The sequence below is a fragment of the Lynx canadensis genome, chromosome B3 (genome assembly GCF_007474595.2).
Source record: "Lynx canadensis isolate LIC74 chromosome B3, mLynCan4.pri.v2, whole genome shotgun sequence".
NCBI classification, from domain to species: Eukaryota; Metazoa; Chordata; class Mammalia; order Carnivora; family Felidae; genus Lynx; species Lynx canadensis.
In genome coordinates, this window is record NC_044308.2 from 100,192,003 (window position 1) to 100,217,848 (window position 25,846).

Sequence of the window (25,846 nt, forward strand, 5' to 3'; positions counted from 1 at the left end):
GGTTAATTTTAGTCCATCAGTTCACCCGCCTAAGCAAAATCTGACAGTAAGACACTTGTGAGAGCAACTCTATCTAGTATCTAGGCATAATAGGAATTATGCCTGATTTGCCTCAAGGGCATCATCTCCAAGAGCATGGATAAGGAGTGGTTTCAGCTCGTACAAGATTTAATATGGGCTGACAGGAGAGAAAAATCTAATCTATCATCTGAGAGTACTCTCGAGTATCTTAAGGACTTAACGGTTATTTGGTTGGCAGAGCCTTTTTCCACGTTTATTTATCCTACATCTGTAACACAGTTTCTGCTAAAGATTAGTGTTCTTGCTTTGAAACCTCCAGACTGACATTGTGAATCTTTACCTTATTCAGGAATATTTTTAAAGACTATGTGTTATGATTCAAATGAGGCACAGTTCAGCGGTTTGTAAGCAACTGTTCAGTTACTATTAAAAACCTGTCTTCGTTTGCCCACGCTGATTCAATGCCATCATTGTTGGATTATTAAAATAACATATGCTCATTGCAAATATATATATTTTTTTAAAAAAAGGAGGACATGGATGGAATAAAAAATGTCACTCATAACTCCCTCTGCCCTATATAAATACTGTTTACATTTTGGTAAATGTCCTTTTTCTTTGCAAATAGATATTTAGATTTTATATTAAGTATGTTTTTACAAAAATATATTTATATACTATATACATATACATACTGTTTGATACCTCAGTGTGCTATTGGTCACTACTTATACAAATAAATACAAATTTTCAGCAACGTTTCTAACAGCTGCAGTCTACTACATGAATACACCATAAATCATCTAAACAGTTCCTTAATGAAGAAAATTTAACTTATTCCCACTTATCTTTCAGATAAGTGAGGGTGGTTAATTAATTTATCAGATCATAATGTGAATTCCTAGTGAGAATCCCCTTTTACCTAGAAATTTGCATTTCATCTTATATTAAATCAATAGCTTCCAGTGAGTTACCATATGTGACTCCATATAAACCCAAACCCTTGTTTAAAGATGTTCTTTCATTTTGAATCTAAGAAAGACTAGTCTGCCAACATTTAGGGAATGATGCAATCTTATTGCTTTCCAGGAGGAAATTTATGTTTATTGACTCTATGAGATCAGCAGCTTTTCAAATGAATTTTAAAAATGAAAACCTTACACATTTGCTAAAAGCACATCAAAGATTTCATCAGTAAGCACATGTTAAGAGAACAGGGATATATATTTCCTAAGCAAAAAATCTGAAATCGTACACTGAAATGGTTTATTCAACAAACCATTCTGCCTATTATAGACTGGGCAAGGTTTCTGAGTTTCAATTTTATACCCCCTCTGCACCTTCACAGTGCCTAGCGCATAGTACACGGAGGGTTATCATTTGTTGAAGGAACAAATGATCTTCACGATTGTAGACAAGACCATTAAATGAGGAGAGCAATTTTCATCAATCATTTATTTAACAAACTACTCCATCTGCTATGTGTCAGGCTCTCTGCTAAGAGATGAAACCAATAAATACTCCCCATATGTCCAAAGTACTAGGTAGGATCAATAGATACATAATAGTAAAATAATGCTGCACAGTGGAAAGGTGGTAAGAAAAACAAAACGTAAGACCACTTTATGAGGACAGAGAGGTTTCTTCCAGTTAGGAGGGTCAGGGAGAGCGGAAAAGGCAGCATTTGGGCAAGACCTTGAGCGTATGGAGAAAATGAAAAATGTTAATGAAACATAAAGACGTGAATTTTAAATCAGACTCCCAATATATACAATGATTTCAAGTTCTGGGAAAGATCTGAGGCACAATGTTTTTGGATATTCATTTAACCGGAAAATGAGCAAAAACAGTGAAAAACTAAATACAGATGTTATATAAAAATGCATAGAAGAATAAATATTTAACCCAATCTCCATCCTATGATAATCTAATACCATGAACTTCATTACACAAATACTTCTAACTGGAGTATAAATATTTTAAACGCCAATTTCTCTATAAGGGTGAGGCATAACTTCCATGGAAATAGGAATATATGATCTCAAACGCTCTTGCCAACCCTTACCTGGCCTTCCTCTTCCTTCTAACCAAAGTTCACTGCCTGATAAATAATATAACAGTGCAAATAAATAACTCACCTTGACTAGAAGCCAAAGGATTTAAAGGTCTTTTAATTGTCTGTGGCCTAGAAACAAAAGAATTCAATTATAGAATATAATTATGTTACCTATCATGTTACAATTATTTAAATAAAAGTGAAATTATCTCAGAGAGTTTCTTAATGACTATATCCAAAAGCAAACTGTTTCACTGAGCTTATAAAATATTTAGTTTTCTCTAATTGCTTTAAGGGAGGGTGGTTGTTATCTGTTTTAGCAGTAATAGTTTCTGATCTTTTCCCATTGTAGCAGCCAGAAGAAAGTCATTTCTTAATCACTTCTTCAAACAAAGGAAGAAAATACCAGTCAAGCTCTCCTCCTAGAGTCATAAATGTTTCTATATACATTTCATATACATATACACATGTGTATGTGTGTGTGTTTGAGTGTGGCACAAAGCACACTCCTAAGTGAAAGACGAACAAACAAAAATGTAAATACTCAACCCAAGCATTCAAATAAAAAGGGGAAAAAAGTAGTGTGGGTAGATTATTTTCCACTTAGTTAATCTTAGGTACATCAATTTGCCCTGTGGCCACCAAGTTTGTTATGATTTTAGTAAAAGGTATTTTTTTTAAGATATATTTGTTTTTGAGAGACAGCACAAGCTGGGAAGTGGCAGACAAAGAGGGGGACACAGAATCCGAAGGAGGCTCTCTGCTGACAGCAGTGAGCCCGATATGGGGCTGGAAATCACAAACCGTGAGATCATGCCCTGAGCCGAAGTCAGACGCTCAATCTACTGAGCCACCCAGGCGCCCCTATTTTAGTTCACATTTAAAAAAATACCCTTCAGGGGCACCTGGGTGGCTCAGGTGGTTAAGCGTTCAACTCTTGGTTTCAGCTCAGGTCATAATCTCACAGTTCATGGGTTCAAGCCCAGTGTTGGGCTCTGCACTGACAGTGTGGAGCCTGCCTGAGATTCTCTGTCTCCCCCTCTCTCTGCCCCTCCCTTGTTCACATTCTCTCTCAAAAATAAATAACCTTTAAAAAATAAACAAAGTAAGTAAATTAAATAAAAAATAAACCTTCAGGGGCACCTGGCTGGCTCAGTTGGTAGAGCATGTGACTCTTTTTAAAAAATACTTTCTTTGGGGCGCCTGGGTGGCTCAGTCGGTTGAGCGTCCGACTTCGGCTCAGGTCATGGTCTCGCGGTCCGTGAGTTTGAGCCCCACGTCGGGCTCTGTGCTGACAGCTCAGAGCCTGGAACCTGTTTCAGATTCTGTCTCTGTCTCAAAAATAAATAAACGTTAAAAAAACATTTTTTTTTAAATAAAAAATACTTTCTTTTAGTTTATTTACTTTGAAAGAGACAGAGAGCACAGCAGGGAAGGGGCAGAGAGAAGGAGAGACAGAATCCCAAACAGGCTCCACGATGTAAGCACAGAGCCTCATGTGGGGCTTGAACTCACCAACCTTGAGATCATGACCTGAGCTGAGATCAAGAGTCAGACACTTAACTGACTGAGCGACCCAGGCGCCCTGAGAACGTGACTCTTGATCTTGGGGTTGTAAGTTCGAGCTTCTAGATGGGTAAGAGATCACTTAAAAATAAATATGAAAAAAAAAACACCTTTAAAGTGAGTCAATATGTCAAACATCCCTAATAATAAACAAGGGGATTTAAATTAAACACATGGCAGAGATGAGTAAATAATGAAAACTCTCCGCTTCAAAACTGGAGAAATTCAAGTCAAAAAAAAGAAATAGACTGACACACAGTGAGTGTTCAAGTGTTACCCATTATAATTATTCTCTGAAATTAATTTAACTTCAACTTGAAAGCAGGTAAAATAGCTATAGCCACAAAAAGACAAATACAGAGTACCAAAAGGAGAATTAGTAATCTATTCTCTATTACTAACTACCTGATCTTGGGAAATGAAATAAACCTGGCTGGCTCTAGGTTATTTCATCTATAAAATGAGATTCTATAATCCACTGAATGAACATGTATGAAATGTCCACAGTACTCCCATAAATGTCTAACACTATTCTGTTTTTTAAAGAAGAAAAAAAAATATTTGTTGAAAGTCATGTCCACATGTTTCTCCAGAGGGGAACTAGATTAATTAATAAGTATTTTCTATGTCCAAATATATCCTTTAACAAAGTGAATGTGATTTGCAATTTAGAGTCATTATGATTTTGTTTGTTTAGATAAATCACTGTATCTTTCAGGATTTTCTAAATGAAATGACCCATACTTGAAACAGTTTTCTTCATAGATGACATTCCATATCTTCCAAGCATCTGGTCCTTTGTAACCCGTGTAGCGCTCAGGATTAAGGAGCAAATCTACATATTCGGCATCAGGAGACTGTATATCTGGAAAATAACATGTTTCATTAAGTCTTTTCCTTCAGTTACCTTAAAAAACTGGTATAATAGACTATACTCCACGATTTTAAGGCACTACAAATGTAACAGTGCATCCAGACTTTAAAAACAACCTTTTACAAGAGATGAGAGAAGGAACAAACAGCCACATTAAATGTACTCACTAGTTGCAAAAGCAACCTGCTTTTAACAACGATGAAAAATAGGAATATGTGAATTTTAGAATTGAAGAAATATGGTAGTTCAATTCTCATAAGCTATCCAGGTAAAGAATATACTATGTATTTCCACCCCCCCCCCACATTAACCACAAGCAATTCATCAGTAACTAAAGTAAATGAAGATTATGACTACTATACACTGCTTGTTGCCAAAAACTTCCTTCTTAACACGAGCACCATTGAGATCCACTACAAAGCTGTCCCAAAGGTATCATCCTAAACATGCAAAAAATTATAAGCAGGGTATTAGCATCAGCACTATTTATTAAAGGGAAAATCAGAAGCAAACTGAAACATCCAACAGAGCAGAGCCTGGGCTCTGGAGCCAGAGTGCGTGGGTTAGAATCCAGGCCCTACTCCTTATTCAGTGTGGAACTCAGGGCAAATTACATATATTCTAGGCATTGGTGTCATCATTTATAAAATGGGGATGATATACACTACTGTGATTTAAGTTTCTATGTGTAGAGCTTAGAACAACAGTAAGAATATAAAACATATTAGCTAGTGGTATTATGACATATCTTAACAGACCATTAGACAATCAACAAAATTGTTAAGTACAAAGACTATCTAATAAAGTGAAAAGATAAGCAATTAGACACTAATGAAAAACATACAAAAATTGGTGGCAGGAACGCCTGGGTGTCTCAGTTGGTTAAGTGTCCTACTCTTGATTTCGGCTCAGATCATGACCTCACGGTTGTGACATCAAGCCCTGTGTTGGGCTCTGGGCTGAGTGTGGATCCTGCTTAAGATTCTCTCTCCCTCTGCCCCTCCCCCACTCACGTGCACGCACAGGCTGTCTCTCTCTCTCAAAAAAAAAATTGGTGGGATATTGGTTTCTCGTATGTTCTCATATAAATTTGTATAATGTATTATAACTTTGAAAGCAAAAAATGGCCCTGGTTCTCCAGGGGCTTTGGGAAATTATTTAATATACATCAACACCTTATTCATTTATATTGTTTTATTTTTTTTGAGAGAGAGAGAGCAAGCGGTACAGGCAGAGAGAATCCTAAGCAGGCTGAGCCACCCAGGCATCCCCCCTTATTCATTTATAAAGCGTAACAATGTGAACGAATAATGAAGAAGTGGGCAAAAATGCCTCAAAGCAGCCAAAGTAGACGACAAAATCGGAGCACACAGGCGTATATATGAAAGTTCATCAAGCTCTCAACAGACCTACTTCTTATTAAAAACACAATGACAGATGCACCTGGGTGGCTCAGAAGGTTGAGAGCCCAACTCTTGATTTCGGCTTAGGTCATGATCCCAGGGTCATGGGATCAAGCCCCACATTGGGCTCCACATAGAGCATGGAGCTTAAGATTCTCCCTCCGCCCCTCCCTCCTGTTCTCTCTCTCAAAAAAAATTTTTTTAAAACAAAACACAATGACAAAAACAAAAATAAAACTAAGTTTGGTTAGTTTTATCCTAATTAACAGTACACTCGAGACCTAAATTAGAGGAAATTTTGCTTCTAGAAGTAGCACAGTGACAACATCTGGAAATAACTGACACTTCATGCAGAAGTAGCAATTAACATAACTAGGAAAAGTAGAAATAAAAACTTAAAAACAAATTTGCATAGGGGCATCTGGGTGGCTCAGTCAAGTTAAGCGTTTGACTCTTGATTTCAGCTCAGGTCACGATCTCATGATTCATGGGTTCAAGTCCCATATCAGGCTCTGCTCTGATAATGGTGTGGAGCCTGCTTGAGATTCCCTCTCTCCCTCTCTCTCTGCCCTTCTCCCACTCACACTTGCTCACGCTCTCTCTCTCTCTCTCTCTCAAACCAAGTAAACATTAAAAAAAAATTGCATGAACTCCTCTAGTTGAGGAACAGATATTCTATTCATCTCAACTGATACTAAAAGTATTGCCACAGTATATATAGCAAATTATAATAAATTCATAAAAACTCTCATTTTTAAAATATACAAATAACGGCTCAGCATCTAGTACTTTAAGACAGAAAACTAATCACCAAGAAATTTATTAAATTTTTAATATTCTGCCTAATTAGATGTAAACATTAGGTGATTGGTAATTTTACTTATAGCAAATACTTCATCTTGCCTCATCTTTTTAATAAAAAATAATTGTTACAATAACCATGTTTTGCCAGATGACAAAAGCTCAAATTTCTAATTAAAATGTGTACAACACCTTTTGTCTTCTACCTACTATTTATATAATTTCTTCATTATAAAGCTATCCTTTTTTGTTTTAATATTGACCCTCCTTGAACAGAAGAAACAAATATAAATGGACAAGAGATTCATCCAAGATAACAGAAATCCACGGATAACAAATGAATTATTGATTCTCAGTCCTTGCTACACAAATATAAGCATGTAGCCTCAAAAGGAAACTATGGTAAACAAAGTTAAAGTATTACTGTTCGTTCTCTAGCACTGCAGGTCTAAAAAAATGTGCTGCATGTTATAAGCTTAATTTTATCTCACACGGTAACACTCAGGCCAAAGAATCTTTGTGAAAAAGACAGTAAAATTAGGGGGTTGAGAGAGTATTTTATCTCCCTAAGTTTACTAGTCTAAACCTTGGTGTAAGTCCACAACTCCTTATCCAACATTCCTGGGGTCAAATGTGTTTTGGAGTTCAGAACTTTTCAGATTTTAGAAAAGTATTACAGTATATGCAACATATACTGAGTAGTATTACTCCAGCAGGGACCAGGGAGCAACTTTTAATCAAACACCAAAAATATTTCTGTAGTGAAACAGGTGAATATTCACACTAAATGAGTCTGTGCTAAATTTAGGGGGGGAATACTCATTTTTCAGAGCTTTCTGATTTTGAATTGTGAACACAGGATTATAAATATTATCTGACAGAACATGGTCATGTTTTAGAGTAGGGGAAGCATACGTTTCTTTTTTTTTTTTTTTTCTTCCAAAGTGAAACCACCAGGTTAAAAATAAGTACTTTCCCTTTGCCTTCCTCTTTTTGGGGGGAATTGCAGGATTCAGCTCTCACTTGCAATTAAAATGATCTGTACCACTCTTTTTGCTAAGATTTTCAAAAGATCATTAATCTGCTTCAAAAGATCATTAATCTGCTTCAAAAGAGTGTCACTGAAGGATATCAAAATTCAGTCTGATTTGATTTTGTTTAGCCAATTAACAGGCTAACCATTCAACTTAGAAAAAGGAAGATACTAGGAACAGGAGAATAGGAGAATCCATAAATCTGATGAAAGGGTGCCAACAGGTGCTAGGGCTCCTGGATATGAACACGACCAGCACTCTGGCCCAGCTCCAGATGCCTCAGAGCAACTCATGGTTCATTCTTCTCTTTCCCAAAAGTAACGCACACCATCGTTAAGGTAAATATATGTAACAATCCAAGGCCAGTGCAACAAAAGCAGGTTTTTGCAATCTCTACATTTGAGCTATTTATGCCAAATGCCTGTGTATATTACAAAAATTACATATACGTATTACTGAGATATGCACAACTGTAAGACTCAGGAGGTAATTTTTTTCCAGAAACGGAGGGTTTTTGTTTTTTTTTTTTAACTTTGGTAAAACATGTATAACGTAAAACTTACATTTCAGCCGTGTTTAACAGTTGTGCAACCATCACCACCAACGGTTTCCAAACTTTTCTATGACCCCCAACAGAAATTCTATGACCATTACACAATAACACTCCGTTCTCCCCTGCTTCTATCCTCTGGTTACTCTATCAACTTGCCTAAATATTTTATGCAAATGGAATCATGATAGTTGTCCTTTTGTGCCTGGCTTATTGCATTTAGCATAGTATTTGCAAGGTTTATCCATGTTGCAACGCATATCAAACTTTTTTTCTTTAATGGCCAAATGATAGTCCACTGTATATATTTATTATATTGTTTGTCCATTCATTAGTTGATGGATACATGGGTCGTTTCTACCTTTTGGCTGCTGTGGATAATGTTGCCATGAATATGGGCATATGAGTATCTGTTCCCCTGTCTTTAATCTTTTTCGATATATACTTAAGAGGTGAATTATTAGGTCATATGGTAATTTTGCCTTTCGTTTTTTGAGGAACTGCCAAACTTTAGAAACTGAGTTCTAAAAACCATTTGAAAAGAAAACCATTTTTCTTTCCTTAGGCACAATTTGAAACGAAATGCACACGATAAAAAGCGTTATACCATCAGCTTCACAGAAGCTGTCTGAGGAGTCATCATGCTTGGTCCACTGAAGCACAGCCTTCTGTGTTTCCTCGCTTCAAATGAAGAAAACAAGTAGTGTTATCATTTTTTTAAAATTAATATTTCACAAGAAAAAAACATAAAATACTAAAGCAAGAAAAAAAAAAAAATCAAACCTCAGCGATTCATCCACAGCGCCAAGCCGTTCAGCTTGCTCACATTCTTCAATGAGATTATTGGCTACCTCAGAATACTAAAAGGAAAAGGGGAATAGATGGATTACAACTTACTGCGTTTTTAAAACTTTCTCAAGTTCAAAGTTAAGTTTCATTTATACCTAGCACCATTTCCGTGGCTTCAAAACTTAAAAAAAAAACAGGGGTGCCTGGGTGCCTCCATCAGTTGAGCAACTGGCTCTTGATTTCAGCTCAGGTCATGATCCCAGGGTTGTGGGATTGAGCCCCATGTCGGACTCTGTGGTGAACGTGGAGCCTGCTTGAGATTCTCCCCCACACCCCCCCCAACCTGTGATCTCTCTTAAAAAAAAAAAAAAAAAAAAAAAACCTGAAAAAAATTAAGCCCTCATTTCCCCTGAAGCTAAAAAAAAAAAATAAAAGGCTCTGCCTCTTGCTTTTGTTGATGAAAACATTTACTATAATGGTCACAAAATAAAGAATATAGTTCTGATAACTCATTACAAGCTGTTCACGAAGAAAATCTCTGAGGTAGAAGGAACAATGGGCAAGGCAACCTCCCACTGTTCTAATGGCTTAATTGCAAGCACCAGTTTTCTCGTCCATAAATAAGTGGTTAGACCAGATGATGTGGGTGTAGGTCTGTCTCAACTCTAAATATGATTCTACATATGCCCTGGAGCCTACGTCTTATAAAAAGTATTCTTGTATCTTCAGGTGTTTAAAATACATTCTGTAACAACCGCATTTCTTCTCAATATTTAAGTCACACACACACACTCACACTCACACACACACACACACACACACACACACTATTCTGCTGGGAGTGTATGTGGCACAGGGAAAAGTGAATGTGAATCATAAGATTTCACAACACACTAGCCATCACCACCACAGAGATGAAAGGCATACTGGAAGAAGTCACAAATTCAATCAGCAAATATTTATTGGGTGCCTACTACACCCTTATTGCTTAGGATGACCATGCAAACGACGGCCCAGTCTATGATACTTCCAAGGATAAAAGGGAACCCTAAAATAACTGAAATGATATGTTTTTGAAATATTTATTTACTGAATAACGACTTTGTTTCTTTACATTCGTTGATTTGTAAGACAGCTCAATTTGAACACTTTTCAAAAATAAAATTCTTTTTATGCAATTAAGTATTAAGGGGTGAAGGGATATGTGTTCAATGTACTCTCGGATGGTTCAGAAAATAAGAATATGCATATAGAAAAAACAAGATAACACAAATGAGGAAAATATTAAAAATTAGTGAATCTGTAAAGTACACAAAATGTCTTTTATTAATACTGCAAATTTTCTATAAGCTGTTAATTAGCTTAAGATAAAAAGTTAAAAATACATAAAAAATGAACAGAGGCACCCATTTCAAGTAGGAATATGAATTTATCCAATTAAAAACAAAACAAGAGTTTCTTTTTTTAAATTTTTCATGTTTTTTTGTTTATTTTGAGAGCGAGCACACACAAGCGGGCGAGTGGCAGAGAGAGAGGGGGACAGAGGATTTGAAACAGCAGGGAGGGGGAGAGAGAGAGAATCCCAGGCGAGCTCTGTGCTGTCAGTGTGGAAACAAACCTGGGGCTCAATTTCACAGACCCCAAGATCACAACCTGAGCTGAAACCAAGAGTCAAACACTTAACAAACTAAGCCACCCAGGCACCCCCAAAACAAGAATTCCATCAATAAGAGACTCTTCCCTGGGGCACCCGGGTGGCTCAGTTTAGCATCGAACTTTAGGCTCAGGTCATGATCTCATGGTACGTGAGTTCAAGCCCTGTGTCAGGCTCTGTGCTGACAGCTCAGAGACTGGAGCCTGCTTTAGATTCTGTGTCTCCCTCTCTCTCTGCCCCTCTCTTGTTAATGCTGTCTCTCTCTCCAAAAATGAATTAACATTAAAAAAATTTTTTTAATGAACTTCCAAAAGTTCTGAGTCCATCAAAAAATTAGTCTTTTGAATTAAATGATTTTCTGTTTGAAATAGCTGATTATAGCATCATTTAACTATGTGCAAAGTTCTGCCATTGGAGCCAACACATTAACAGCTATGACTTTATTCTTTTTATGTGAACAAGAAAACATGGAATAAAAAATGAGCAAAATTGGGGTGCCTGGCTGGCTCAGTTGGTAGAACATGTGACTCTTGATCTTGGGGTTGTGGGTTCAAGCCCCATATTGGGTGTAGAAATTACTCAAAAATAAAATTTTTAAAGAAAAAAATGAGTGAAATTACTTTAGAATCTATGGTGAAAAAGTGCAGAATAGTGATTGCCCCTAAGGGAAAAAATAGAAATTGACTAGCAAAGAGTACCAAGGAACTTTCTAGGTAATGGTAATGTTCTATATTCTAATAGAAGCCTAAATTACACAGGTATATGCATTTAGCAAATGTACACTTAAAATTTGTGCATCTCACCATGTTAATTTTATAAAAATTAAAGCAAACATTAGACTCTAATGATATACTTCTAGTTGGGTGGCATGTATATACATGTGTGTTATATACATATATATAGAGAGAGAGAGATAGAGACGATGACATATTTAGGGTAATGTGTACTGATGCTTGCAATTTACTTTGAAATGCATCTAAAAAATAAGATTTTTTTATGGATAACTAGAAGGATAGACAGATACATATGTGAGAAACGTAAGTTTACAATAATGTTAATGATACAAATCCAGGTGATGGGTATGAGTGTTCACACGAAAATTCCTTCGGCTTTGCTGGATATATAAAAATTTTCACAGTAACATACATATTAAAAATTTTAATTCAGAACAATCATTTAGTCTACATGAAAAACCACATATACCAGAATGATATGTAAATGCACCACTATAGCTACACATGTTAAGTTATTATTTTTAGACATCATGAGTAATTTACAACTAGATAATTTACAAAGTAGATGCTTTGGCTTTGTCAGTAGATTTGTGTGTTCTGGTGTTTATGTGGTCACAGATATTTCTATGCCCCTTGCGGATGGTAAAAGATGACCTTTTGTGCAAGTTATATATCATCATCAACTGTGGTGAGAAATCGAAATTTAATACTTCTTCCTTAAGCATGTACTTCTTTATTTCTTTCTAGTTATTTCAGCCAAAAGGATTCATTGTAAAATTTTTGATTACTAAATAGTAAAATAATTATAAGTTGTCAATATGCACTTTACAAAAAATATATAAAACCACTATAGGAAGTGGAAGACTACTCTCTCTATGCAGGATTGCTCACCCACTATTTCCCATATATATTTTAAATAAACCTGACCTATAATTTGCCAGGTTTCCCACTGACAAGTCAAATGGCAGCCTGGCAGCTTAGGATATATCAGGACACAGCACAATTGGCTGATAACTCCGAGAGACCAGCAGGGCAGAATGTCGATGCCGTTCCCTCCACTTCCCAAGACTGTAAGGAGTTAGTTGCCCCCAGAATTGTGTCTGCCTGGAATTGTTTTATCAGCAGGTATTTTATCACCCTGTATACTGTCCTTGAAAAATCATTTATTTACATTTAGGGAAGGTCAGGAAAAGAGGCACAAATTATTACTGGTCAACTTGATATTAAAGTAAGAACTCTTTAGTGTACATACATCTCAGAGGAGACAACAAAGGAAACTAGAAATACAAAGTATTTGGTCAATTAAATCGATCTTAACTTATTTAATTTTTTTTAATGTTTATTTCTGAAAGACAGAGAGAGACAGCATGAGCCGGGGAGGGGCAGAGAGGGAGACACAGAACATGAAGCAGGCACTAGGCTCCAAGCTGTCAGCACAGAGCCTGACGCAGGGCTCAAACCCACGAGCCATGAGATCATGACCTGAGCCGAAGTTGGACGCTTAACCAACTGAGCCACCCAGGCGCCCCCACTTTAACTTGTTTTAATGCAACTATTAATATTTTGTTTAAAAAGTTTAAAACTCAGGACAAATGATAAATCATTCAGGATGCTGGGGCACCTGGGTAGCTCAGTCAGTTAAGCGTCTGACTTCGGCTCAGGTCACGAACCCACAGTTTGAGTTCAAGCTTCGCATGGGGCTCTCTGCTGTCAGCACAGAGCCTAGAGCCTGCTTCAGATCCTCTGTCTTCTTCTCTCTCTGCCGCGCCCCCACTCACGTTGTCTTTCTCTCTCTCCCTCCCTCTCTCAAAAATAAACATTTGAAAGCCATCATACAGGATGCCAGAACAGCAGGCATAAACCAGTCCTGCCTCAGGCAAACCTTGGCATATGGTCCCTTGATGTCCTCTTGTTACTCTCTAAGTGCTTTGGATTTTACTCCAAGAGAGATGGAACACATGAGAGAATTTTAAACAGAGGAGAGATACTACCTGAATTCTTAAAAAAAAAAAAAAAATCACTCTGGCTGCTGTCTTTAGAAGAGGCTATACAGATGCAAGGAGGGTAGAGCAGGCAGACCATTTAAGAGGTTACTACAATAATCCAGGCAAAAACGATGACATCTTTAAATACAGCAGTAGCAATAAAGATTGTTAAGATTCTGGATATATTTTAAAGCTTTGTAATCACAAATTGAATTCTTCCTACCAAAATAGGCCTTGAGATAATAATAACCCAGTAACGTTTAGCACCCCTAGGAACCAGATTATAATCTCTAAACACCGTTTCCCACTAAAAGAACCAGGACTATTTAGAAAAAAGGTTAATAGAAAAAAGGTTAACTCCAAGCTCAGAGTGAGAAAAATGCAAAATAAGCCTAGAAGATCTTTTCATAATAGAAAGCAAAAATTCTAGGGGCGCCTGGGGTGGCCCAATTGGTTAAGCAACCGATTCTTGATTTTGGCTCAGGTCATATCTCACTGTTCGTGAAATCTGGGGTCTGGTTTGGGCTCTAAGTGTGGAGTCTGCTTGGGATTCTCTCTCTCTCTCTCTCTGCCCCACACCTGCCCTCTTTCCCTCTTTCTCTCTCTCTAAATAAATAAATAAATAAACATTTTAAAAAGGAAAAAAAAAAGTCTACTAAGACTACTGAGATCATCTCAAAGGCCATGGTCACTTACTTGAAGGACCATCTAGTGACCAAAGATGGAAAAACATCAAAAGGAATAATAAAAAATGACTACAAAGAGTCCAGTACATTAAATATGTCAAAACTCCGAAGTTCATAATAACACTTAAAAATAAAAATCTTATTGGTCATCTCTGGAGATGCTAGAGCACCAAACTCATAATTATTCTGAAAACTGGTAAGCAAAGGAAAAGAATAAAGCATTTATACTGTGTGCCCTGCATAAACTGTATTTCAGGGCATCCAAATAGTTGACAAGAAATGGTTTTATAGAATAAAAACAGATAAGAAGTATGGAAAGAATGATAAAAATATGTTTTCAGTCATATGTGGAATTTGAGAAACTTAACAGAAGACCAAAGGGGAAGGGAAGGAAAAATAAGTTACAAATAGATAGGGAGGGAGGCAAAACATAAGAGACTCTTAAATACAGAAAACAAACTGAGAGTTAATAGGGGTGGGGGTTTGGGGGGGCAGGGAAAATGAGTGATGGGCATCGAGGAGGGCACTTGCTGGGATGAACAATGGGTGTGGTATGTAAGTAATGAATCACAAGAATCTACTCCCGAAGCCAAGACTACACTCTATACACTATATATTAGCTGTCTTGACAATAAATTATTCAAAAAAAAAAAAAAAAAAAGGATGATATAATTAGAATATCAACATTTTCAAACCCCTAATGAAAGAATGCAACAAGTAATAATCAAAGCGGCTAATGAAACTTTCAGGTAAAAAGCTAGTGGGTAACTTTCTTTTTTTTTTTTTTTTTAATTTTTTTTAACGTTTATTTTTGAGACAGAGACAGAGCATGAATGGGGGAGGGTCACAGAGAGAGGGAGACACAGAATCCGAAACAGGCTCCAGGCTCTGAGCCGTCGGCACAGAGCCCAACACGGGGCTCGAACCCACGGACCGTGAGATCATGACCTGGGCCGAAGTCGGATGCTTAACCGACCGAGCCACCCAGGTGCCCCAGTGGGTAACTTTCTAACGGATACATAATGAACCCAATGATAGATCTTAACATCATAAAAAAAGAAAACCAGACATTATGTGTCTTGATATGATGTAATAGTAAGTACACAGCAACTCTAATCAATATATATCAGAAAATGAATCTGAAAAGCCTTAATACCAAAAAACAGGGAGAGGAATGGACATGGATTGAAAGACATTTAAGAGGCAGAAACATACAAGTAGTACCAGAAAATAAGGAAGTGCTAAAAAAAGAGAAAAACCACAATGATGGGAGTATGTTAAAGGGACACAGGAACAACTGAAACAGCTCCCAATGGCCAGAACAGAATGATTTGAACAGTAAAATAAAGTCATACCTGATTATAATCCAAAGTACAAAATAAACATCTCATGATATAAATACATGATTGAAAAAATAAGTAAATGGAGGGAGATATAAATCTCCCATACTGAAAATTCCAATTTATATCCTTAAGAAGATAGAGCCCTCCTGAAGTATGGGCTGTGCACAGTGAGCTCCCTCCAAAGAATGCAGTGTGGAAAGGGAAGAAAATAGTAAATCTGCAGTGGAGAAAACCTGACAAAAATTATGTCAGTCAGGTGATCAAGGTTAACATTAACAGTAATAAGTCATGTTGATACTATGTACCCTTGATGCGATGTGATGAAAATGGCACTTTAACTCTGTAGTCTTCCTCCCCAAAACACATAACCCCAGTGTAATCATGACAAAAACATCAGACAAATCCCAATTTATGGACATTCTACAAAATACCTGACAAGTATTTCTCAAAACACCTTATCAAAAACAAGGGAAGTTTGAGAACCTGTCACAGCTACAAGAAGACTAAGGAAACATGACTATTAAATATAATGTGGTATCCTAGATGGGATCCTGAACAGAAAAAGGACATTAGGTAGAAATCTGAACAAAGTATGGACTTGAGTGATATCAATATTGATTCATTAATTATAACAAATGGATCATAATAATGTAAGATGTTAATTACAGATGAAACTGGAATGGGGTATATGGGAACTATATTATCATCACAATTTTTCTGTAAATCTAAAAGTATTATAAAATCAATACTTTTATTTATAAAGGTAAAAATACTTTTAAAATCAATACTATTTAAAAAAGAGATTGGGAGGTGCCTGGGTAGCTCAGTCAGTTAAGTGTCTGACTCTTGATTTCGGCTCAGGTCATGATCCCAGGGTCGTAGGATCAAGCCTCACATTGGGCTCCACACTGAGCACGGAGCCTGCTTGGGATTCTCTCTCTCCCTCTCTCTCTGCTCCTCCCCAGCTCGCACTCACTCTCTCTCTCTCTCTCAAAATAAATAAATAATTTTTTTTTTTTAATTTATAAAAAAACAAAAGAGAGAGAAAGAGACCTAAGAGACACAGGAACCAAACGCAATGTGTGAAATATGTTTGAATCCTGTTTCAAACAAACAAATTATTATGAAACAAGTAGAGAAATCTGAACCCTGACAGTGGTTATATTTTTGTAAGTATTTTTTTTATCTTAAAAATATCTATGAAACTTTTGTAAACAGAGCGATTTTTCTGTGAATGGCTTTAAAAATAATTGGGAAAATGGAGTGCAAGGTACAGATGAAACAAGATTGGCCATACACTAACTGCTGAAGCTCTTTATTTATCTCTCATGTTTTCTATAATAAAAGGCTGAACAAAAGAAAAAATAAGGAATTAGAGCCATTGAGTATAAATGACTCCTAATGGGTTTTACTGTGAAGGACAACAGAGAAGTAGGGTCATTCATAAAAATGAATTTTATGAGTTTTTTGTTAAGATACTAGACACATTAGTAAGTGTATGTACATACCTTGTAGCTTGCCGATTTAATTCCATCAGGAACTTCATCCTGAAAAAGAAAAAAAAATGCTTTTGTATGACATTTAGTCTATCTTCTGAAAAAAAATTTAAGTTTCTATGATTTATGAGATTATTTTTATTTATTTAAGTTTACATTATTTATTTATTTAAAGTAATCTCTACACCTAATGTGGGGCTTGAACTCATGACCCCAGGATCAAGAGTTGCATGCTCTTCCAACTGAGCCAACCAGGTGCTGCTTTGAGATTATTTTTATTTTTATTTATTTATTTTTAATATATGAACTTTATTGTCAACTTGGTTTCCATACAACACCCAGTGCTCATCGCAAAAGATGCCCTCTTCAATGCCCATCACCTTCCCTCCCCCCCACCCCCCCATCAACCCTCAGTTTGTTCTCCGTTTTTAAGAGTCTCTTATGCTTTGGCTCTCTCCCACTCTAACCTCTTTTTTTTTTTTTCCTTCCCCTCCCCCATGGGTTTCTGTTCAGTTTCTCAGGATCCACATAAGAGTGGACACATATGGTATCTATCTTTCTCTGTATGGCTTATTTCACTTAGTATCACACTCTCCAGTTCCATCCACGTTGCTACAAAGGGCCATATTTCATTCTTTCTCATTGCCACGTAGTACTCCATTGTGTATATAAACCACAATTTCTTTATCCATTCATCAGCTGATGGACATTTAGACTTCTTCCATGCATAGGGGCACTTGTACCCCAATGTTTGAGATTATTTTTAAACAGAATTGTTTAGGAGGCATCTGAGCGGCACAGTTGGTTAAGCGTCTGACCCTTGATTTCAGCTCAGGTGACCTGAGCTCAGGTGACCTGAGCTGAAATCAAGGGTCAGATGCTTAACCGGTTGAGCCCTGTGTTGGGCTCTGCTCTGAGTGCAGACCCTGCTTGAGATTTTCTCCCTTTGCCCCCTCCACTTGTGCACTCTCTTGCGCTCTCTCTCAAAAAATAAAGATGAAAAACAAAATAAAATAAAAAAATAAAGTGTTTTTAAAAATTGCTTAAAAAAAGATTCAAATTTTCAGTAACTAAAACCAGTTGCTTTTTCTGACCAATGTTAATATAGCCCATTTAATGTGCAAGTGCAATTAAATGCCTTTATTAAGTGTCTACCATATTTTGAGCATGCTTAATAAGCCATATAAATAAGTTATTGGTAAACTTGAATTTCCCCAACTAATGTTTCCTATTACTAAATATAAATACTAGAACTTTGGGAAATAAAACAAAACATTTAAATTGACAATATCACTTTAATGATATTATCGTAACAGAAATGGTTTCACAAGTTAATCCATCCATTTTCAAAAAGTTTTGTCTGAGAATATACTAAAAACATGATTCTTAATTATCTAACGATAAAAGACCCATAAATAATATTTTACATTTGCTTTAATTCCATATGCCAGATAGATTATATAGCAATATTTTATTTGCACATATAAAAATAAACCACTCAAAAATATAGCATCACTTCACACCCATTAGGATGGCTATTATCCAGAAAATAGAAAATGGCAAGTATTAGTGAGGATACGGAGAAATTGGAAGCCTTGTACATTGCTGGTGGGATGTAAAATGGTACAGCTACTGTGGCAGAAGGCATGGTGTTCATCAAAAAATTAAACACAGATTTACTAAATGATCCAGCAATTCTAATCTTGGGTGCACCCCCAAAAGAACTGAAATTAGGAATGCAAACATAGTCAGTCAAAGACAAATATATGACTTCACTCATATGAGGACTTTAAGACACAGAACAGTTGAACACAAGAGAAGGGAAGCAAAAATAATATAAAGACAGGGGGGGGGCAAAACATAAGAGACTCTTAAACATGGAGAACAAACAGAGGGTTACTGGAGGGATTGTGGGAGGGGGGATGGGCTAAATGGGTGAGAGGCATTAAGGAATCTACTCCTGAAATCATTGTTGCACTATATGCCAACTAATTTGGATGTAAATTAAAAAATTAAAATAAAATAAAAGAAATAAAATGAGCTGCAGAGTATATCAAATAAATAAATACTGTTATCCAAAAAAAAAAAAAAGGAATGCAAACAGATACTTGTGCACCCATATCCCAAACAGCATTATGCACAATAGCCAAAAGACAGGAATAACCCAAAAGTGAATCAAGAGAATGGATAAATGAAATGCAGATGCATAACAATGCAATATTATTCAGCCTTAAAAAGGAATAAAATTCAAATACCATGTATACATGGTACTATGGATAAAACTTGAAAACATTAGGTTAAGTGAAACAAGCCAGACACAAAAGGACACACTGTGTAATAATTCTCCTTATCTGAGGTACCTAGAATAGTCAAATTCATAAAGAAAGAAAGTAGAATAGTGTTTGCCAGGGGCTAGAGGGACGGGGGAATAGGGAGTCATTGTTCAATGAACACACAGTTTCAGTTTGTGAGGATGAAAAGGATCTGCACGTGGATGGTGGTGACGGTTGCACAACAGTGGGAATGTACTTAATGCCACTGAACTGTGCACTTAAAATGGTTAAAATGGTAAATTTTATGTTATGTATATTTTATCACAATAAAAAAATAGAAATATATGCTTTAAAAATGAAAAAAAAAAAAGGCTTCATGGAAAGTGTAAAATTCTCTGCTCCCAGAGTAGAATACTTCATATTTTAATGCTCTGAGAATTCCTTTTTTTTTTTTTAAGTTTATTTATTTTGAGAGAGAGAGAGCCCACATGAACAGGGAAGAGGGAGAAAGAACCCCAAACAGGCTCCATGCCCATCAGTGTGGGGCACAATGCGGGGCTTGATCCCACAAACCATGAGATCACGACTTGGGCCGAAATCAAGAGTCAGAGGCTTAACCAACTAAGCCACCCAAGCACCCCTAATACACTGAGAATTCTTAAGCAACACCAGGTGTTTTGTTCATCCATTCCCCACCCAAGGAAAACAATACACCATGAAGAAGGGAGGGAGTTTGTTTACCCGCCAATTAATTTCATTCTGTTATACTATAAACACACCTTTGGGTAAGATATAAGAAGAAAAACAAACATCCTATTAATCTCACCAGTAAGTCAAAGGATTATTATGAAAGAATAATTCAAAATAGGTTTTATATTGGTAAGTTGAGGTTTTTTAATATGTAAATATTAAACAACATTATATTTAACCTAAGGATTAAAAAGTAATTTTAGTTGTATTGCCCCCCTTTTTTTTTTTTAATTTTTTTTCAACGTTTATTTATTTTTGAGACAGAGAGAGACAGAGCATGAACAGGGGAGGGGCAGAGAGAGAGGGAGACACAGAATCTGAAACAGGCTGCAGGCTCTGAGCGGTCAGCACAGAGCCCGACGCAGGGCTCGAACTCACGGGCCGTGAGATCATGACCTGAGCCGAAGTCGGACGCTCAACCGACCAAGCCACCCAGGCGCCCCTGTATTGCCCCCTTTTTAAAACATTGCAGTTATTTGCAAAAAGGTGTAACAGTTGTCACATGTATACTTGGTTCTTACCGACTGACACGGCTTGACAGCACAGTCTCTCCGACCACACTGGTTGATATCGTTCCAGAAAGGACACGGCCTCTTCAGGTTTACCTATAGGATAATAACAGAAAAAGTTACAAGAGTAAGAATCTTGAGATTAGTATTCAACAGGTGTTGAATTATGATGTAATAACCTGGTCATGCTATCATCTGCAATTATTCTTTTTCTTCGCTTACAGGTTGCCAAGTTCCAGCGATCATACCAATGTGTAACTTGTGTTAAGTAAACTGGTAGACTTGGTTAGAAACACACAGACTGGTACTAAACAGATCCTGAAGATGGGAACCAGGAGCCAAAGTAGCTCGTATCATCACTGCTCAGCTGATACTTTTTTTAAGCCAGTAACAGGCAACTGTTGAACTCATTCGATAACTACATATTCCAATGATCAGATATTCTAAACCCTTTAAGTAGATATCTCAAGATAAAATATCAATAGTGACTAGTTAAAATAATACAGGTCAGAACAAAGTCACGCTTCTCAAAAAAATGTAGTTATTTTAATTAACTGGAGTCAAGCCAGTATTTGGGGAAAGTATGCATTGGCAATTTTGGTAACAATATAATAGTTTCTGTTCTGACTTCAAGTTAACCAACAAGTTTCTAACTCCAGAGTGCAAAACCCAGTTGTTGAAATTGAAAGTATCTAATGGATGGTTTCAGAACCACACTGTTCACTCTTGTGAACTGAATTTTAAATAATGGCCACAATTTTGAAGTTCAGGAATTCCTAAGAAAATACAATTATCCATTTAAACTTTAAGTATTCTTATACAAAAAAATTAAAAATAAAAATACCTTGTAATATCTAAAGTAGTCGCTTTCAAGAAGTTTTTGTAGTCTTGGGAAAAGCCTGTAGTTATTAAATCTATCAATGGTTTCAACATCACAGGTACAATCATCCAAGTAACCACTAACCTGTTACAAAGAAAATAAAACAATACATCAAAATACCTTAGTTGCAACAGGGTTCTTTTTCCTGACAAGGTTAGGACTCAAGCAACTCTTATCTTCCCTCCTCATGATTTTCTGAGATGAGACATGACAGTAATCTAACAATGCTATTGCTCTTGCTATACACCTAGAAGAATGCGGTGCATACCTTTTGGAGGGTACACTGAGCTCATCACACATGCGTGCACACACACACATAGGCAGAGTTGGTCCCCTGCAGCCACTTTGTAACCCTGTCCCAGACCTGACCAGGGGTCAGTATCTAACCCAAACCAGGTCTTGGTCCCTGCTCCAGGAATCTGGACTTGAGAATAAGAAGAGATCTCTCTCCCTGCAGCTTGACCACTAAAGCAAATAAACTCAGACCATATTCCATCATGGGAACTGAGCAGCACATGAGCCAGTCAACAAAAGAGAGGAAAGATTTTTAAAGATACACAGTGAAGCACAGACAGGAAACAGAAAATATCTGATACATGGATTCCCTGGGGTTTTCCAGCTCCTACTTCCACCCAACTTCCTTGAAGCCCAGTTGCATTCCTATCCTTGGCTTTCCTGAGACTCCATATTCCCAGGATTCAACTGTCTCTGTATTCCCTATTAAGTTTCCTACAGGATGTATAGGTAGGGGACATATAAAAAGGGGACGTATAAAAAGAAGTGATACTGAATTTATAAGATAAACAATAATTCATTATAAGGATTTACCAACTCTCAAATACTAGTCCATGACAGTTTATTTGTCCAGGTTTGAAATGGTGCTTAGAAATCACTTATCATTAGCAGCACGGAGACAGCAAATTGACCACTAAGCCAATTCTGATCTTCAAATGCTTAAAACTAATATCTTAATGGTAATTACGATCAGACAATGTTATCAGAAGTGAAACTAAGGGCATTATGCTAAGTGAAATTAGTCAGAGAAAGACAAATATCATATGACTTTACTCATATGAGGACTTTAAGATACAAAACAGATGAACAGAAGGGAAGGGAAGCAAAAATAATATAAAAACAGGGAGGGAGACAAAAATAAGAGACTCTTAAATATAGAGAACAAACAGAGTGTTGCTGGAGGGGTTGTGGGAGGGGGGATGGGCTAAATGGGTAAGGGGCTTAAGGAATCTACTCCTGAAATCATTGTTGCACCATGTGCTAACTTGGATGTAAATTATAAAAAATAAATAAGTTATAGAAAGTAAAAATTAAAAAAAAAGTGAAGCTAAAAGTCTTAGATGTTTGTTTGGGGCTGGGCAAACATCTAACAGAATTAATTTAACATTGCTAACTTTGTAAGTAACAAATATGATTTAAGAACAGTAACTAGATTGTTTTTGTTTTGTTTTTTAATATAGGGCATGCTGTAGAAAAGAGATCCTTATCATACTTTGGTCTGCATACTTGCTTTACAAACTACTTTCGATTATATTTCAGAGAGACTTACTGTCAAAAAAATTTTTTTAATCTACTGGTAAGGAAGCAAATACTTTACTAAAATACTGAATGTAGGTGTTTTCCCGTTGGAATATGTAAAATCCTACCCTATTTTTAATTTTAGAATGTCACAAAACAGGAATGCAAAATTTTTACCTAAAAGTAAATACTTTTGGAAGATGAGAGATAATATTTTGGATAATGACAGCAATATTTAAAAACTAAGATTTTGTCCCAATTTGTGTAGTCTCGTTTGTTTTGGACTAATGCAGGTTCTAGAAATCTGATCTACATATTTTTTACTGCAATAACTACTTATTTTCATTTCATATGCAAATTTGTCCTTGTTTCCTGCTAAAAATTCTCTTGAGTATACAAAAATCTTCAGGTCCTAATTTGGGGTACCACAAAAGTGCTTTTTTTTTTTTAATTTAAAAAAAATTTTTTTAATGTTTATTATTGAGAGACACAGAGAGACAGAGCATAAGCATGAGAGGGGCAGAGAGAAGGGGATACACAGACTCTGAAGCAGTCTCCAGGCTCCAGCTGTCAGCACAAAGCCCGACATGGGGGCTCCAACTCTCAAGCTGTGAGATCATGCCCTGAGCCAAAGTCAGACGCTTAACCGACTGAGTCATTCAGTCACCCAAAAACAGAAGTGCTTCTAATCTAGATGATTTGATTTTTCACCTCTTTCTTTTGAGCCTTAAAAGCAGAACTTCTAAGGACATAAAATAGCTACTTTTTCCTCTTGGATACAAATTATTACACAAAGAAATAACAGGCACAGAGACTACAAACGCCAAAGGGACACATGCCTGATAGGGACAGTAGGTCACAAAAAAGAAACAAGCGCATAAAAAAAAAAAAAAAAAAAAAAAAAAAAAAAAACACACAAGAGAATGGTTTTGAAGCAATTAATTTTTCCCCTGAAGTAATTCATTTTTAAGGTAAAAATCTATCTTTGAAACTCAAGTTCAGGCATCACCTCTTTTGGAAAGCTACCCCTGGGGTACCACTCATCCCCTGCTGGGTTAACTGTCTCCTATGTGCTCCCATGGCATTCCACATACTCCTACATAAGGATTACCTCACTCCTTTGCATTTATATAGTTCACTTCCTCCCTCTAGAGTTTACAATCCTTGAGAGCAAATTATGTTTGTTCATTTTGTGTTCCCAGTCTTCAGCACTGTACTTGTAGAAAGCACACACTAGATGCTCAATATTTATTTGTGAAGTGGATGTGTGAATGAATGAATGAATGAATGGATGCTGTCTACTGTCACTGTCATTCCCTGGAGACCAGCATCACAGTCTGATGATGACTAGGTACCTCACATCATCTATGGTAGTGCTCTGTGCTCCAGACTACACAGATCCAAGTAGTAGGAATGCACTCAGAGCAAGGGAAGCAAGCAGCGAAGGCAAATAACCCATCACATCCAACATTTTACCAATCTATACCTTAACTACAAAGGAAGCTAGAAGAAGCCACAAACCATAAAGGAATGCAAGGTGCATTCACCGCAGAGATGGCTTTGGCCCAGAGATCCCGAAGAGGGAAGACAGGACAATGGTAGATTGGAAACCCTCTGACCTTTACCTACGAAATTGAGCAGGAGGTATTTCCAACTACAACAAAAGGTAGCAGGGCAGCTAAGGAGGTAGGGCAGGGTTGGAGAAATTTCAATAGATGGAGAAGGCCCAGCAAAGGAGAGGCAGGAAGATACTTGGAAACCAAAGCCATGTGACAGTTCAGATAAGCCTGCCAACAGGCAGAACCTGATCACTGGAAGAAAGGTTGGCAGGCATGATGCCAGGTCCAGTTCTAGAAACTAGAGAACCAGGCATGTTACAGGAATAGAGTCTCAAGAAAAGATTAAGGAAGAAATGCAATTAACAGACCCAGGGCAGAATCTTGGAAAACAAAGCAGTCTTAGTACCTACACCAAAAGATGCACATTGATCTGGAACAAGGATGACCTGATACTGTGAACTGTGTGGCAGTTTCAGGAAGTGCTAAGGCTGCTTAAATAATGGTCACACTATCTCCTAAACTGAAACAGATTCTGACCCTACCATAAGAATGTGAATTTTTTTTAATTCTTTTTTAAATTTTTATTTATTTTTGAGAGAGAGCAGGGGAGGGGCAGAGACAGAGAGAGGGAGACACAGAATCTGAAGCAGGCTCCAGGCTCTGAGCTGTCAGCACAGAGCCAGATGCAGGGCTCTAACTCACAAACCATGAGATTACGATCTGAGCCAAAGTCGGACACTTAACTGACTAAGCCACCCAGGCACCCCAAGAATCTGAATTTTTTTTTAAATGCACCCTGCGCTCCCTACCACACACATGCACAAAGTGACTGATGCATGCTAAAAGTTGAAGCTCATTGATCCATGCTTTAGGTGATAATCAGCCTTGGGTACGGAGCCAAACTAATAGGTGGCAAATAGAAGGCCCTTGCGGAGGAATGTAGATATAAGGACCAGGGTAGGCCTGACATAATGTCACCCGGCTTAAAGTCCTAGTCTCTTACCAGTTGAAAAGCTTTTGAAGGCCCTTCTACTGCAAACTCCCAAGCACACAACAATCCCCTCCTATATACTCTGAAGAAGGAGGCAATATATAACAATGGTTAGCACGTAGGCCCTGGACTCAAGCCTTCTTGGGGTTGAATCCTATCTCTGCTACTTACCAATTTTAAACATACCCAAATTTTTTAACCTCTCTTAAGCCTTAGTTTCCCATGTGAACACAATATAGCAATACTAATAGTTCCAATCTCAAAGAGTTGATATCAAGATGAAATGACATAATATAAATGCCAATGTTAGTATTACCCTACCACTGCTTAAATGCTTCTGGTGAAAGTGGACATACGAT

At 37.0% G+C, this 25,846-nt stretch overlaps 1 protein-coding gene across 1 annotated transcript in view; it reads right to left on the bottom strand.

Moving 5' to 3' along the window:
- ERO1A (endoplasmic reticulum oxidoreductase 1 alpha) overlaps positions 1-25,846 on the bottom strand; it is a 46,404-nt gene that overhangs the window by 14,575 nt on the left and 5,983 nt on the right. The window contains exons 2-8 of the mRNA XM_030319109.1: positions 21,369-21,488; positions 20,537-20,620; positions 17,005-17,043; positions 9,089-9,165; positions 8,913-8,986; positions 4,388-4,508; positions 2,160-2,206 (exon numbers count right to left, since the gene is read on the bottom strand). Of these exons, the coding sequence (XP_030174969.1) occupies positions 2,160-2,206; positions 4,388-4,508; positions 8,913-8,986; positions 9,089-9,165; positions 17,005-17,043; positions 20,537-20,620; positions 21,369-21,488 (562 nt within the window). The remainder of the gene's footprint in view (positions 1-2,159; positions 2,207-4,387; positions 4,509-8,912; positions 8,987-9,088; positions 9,166-17,004; positions 17,044-20,536; positions 20,621-21,368; positions 21,489-25,846) is intronic.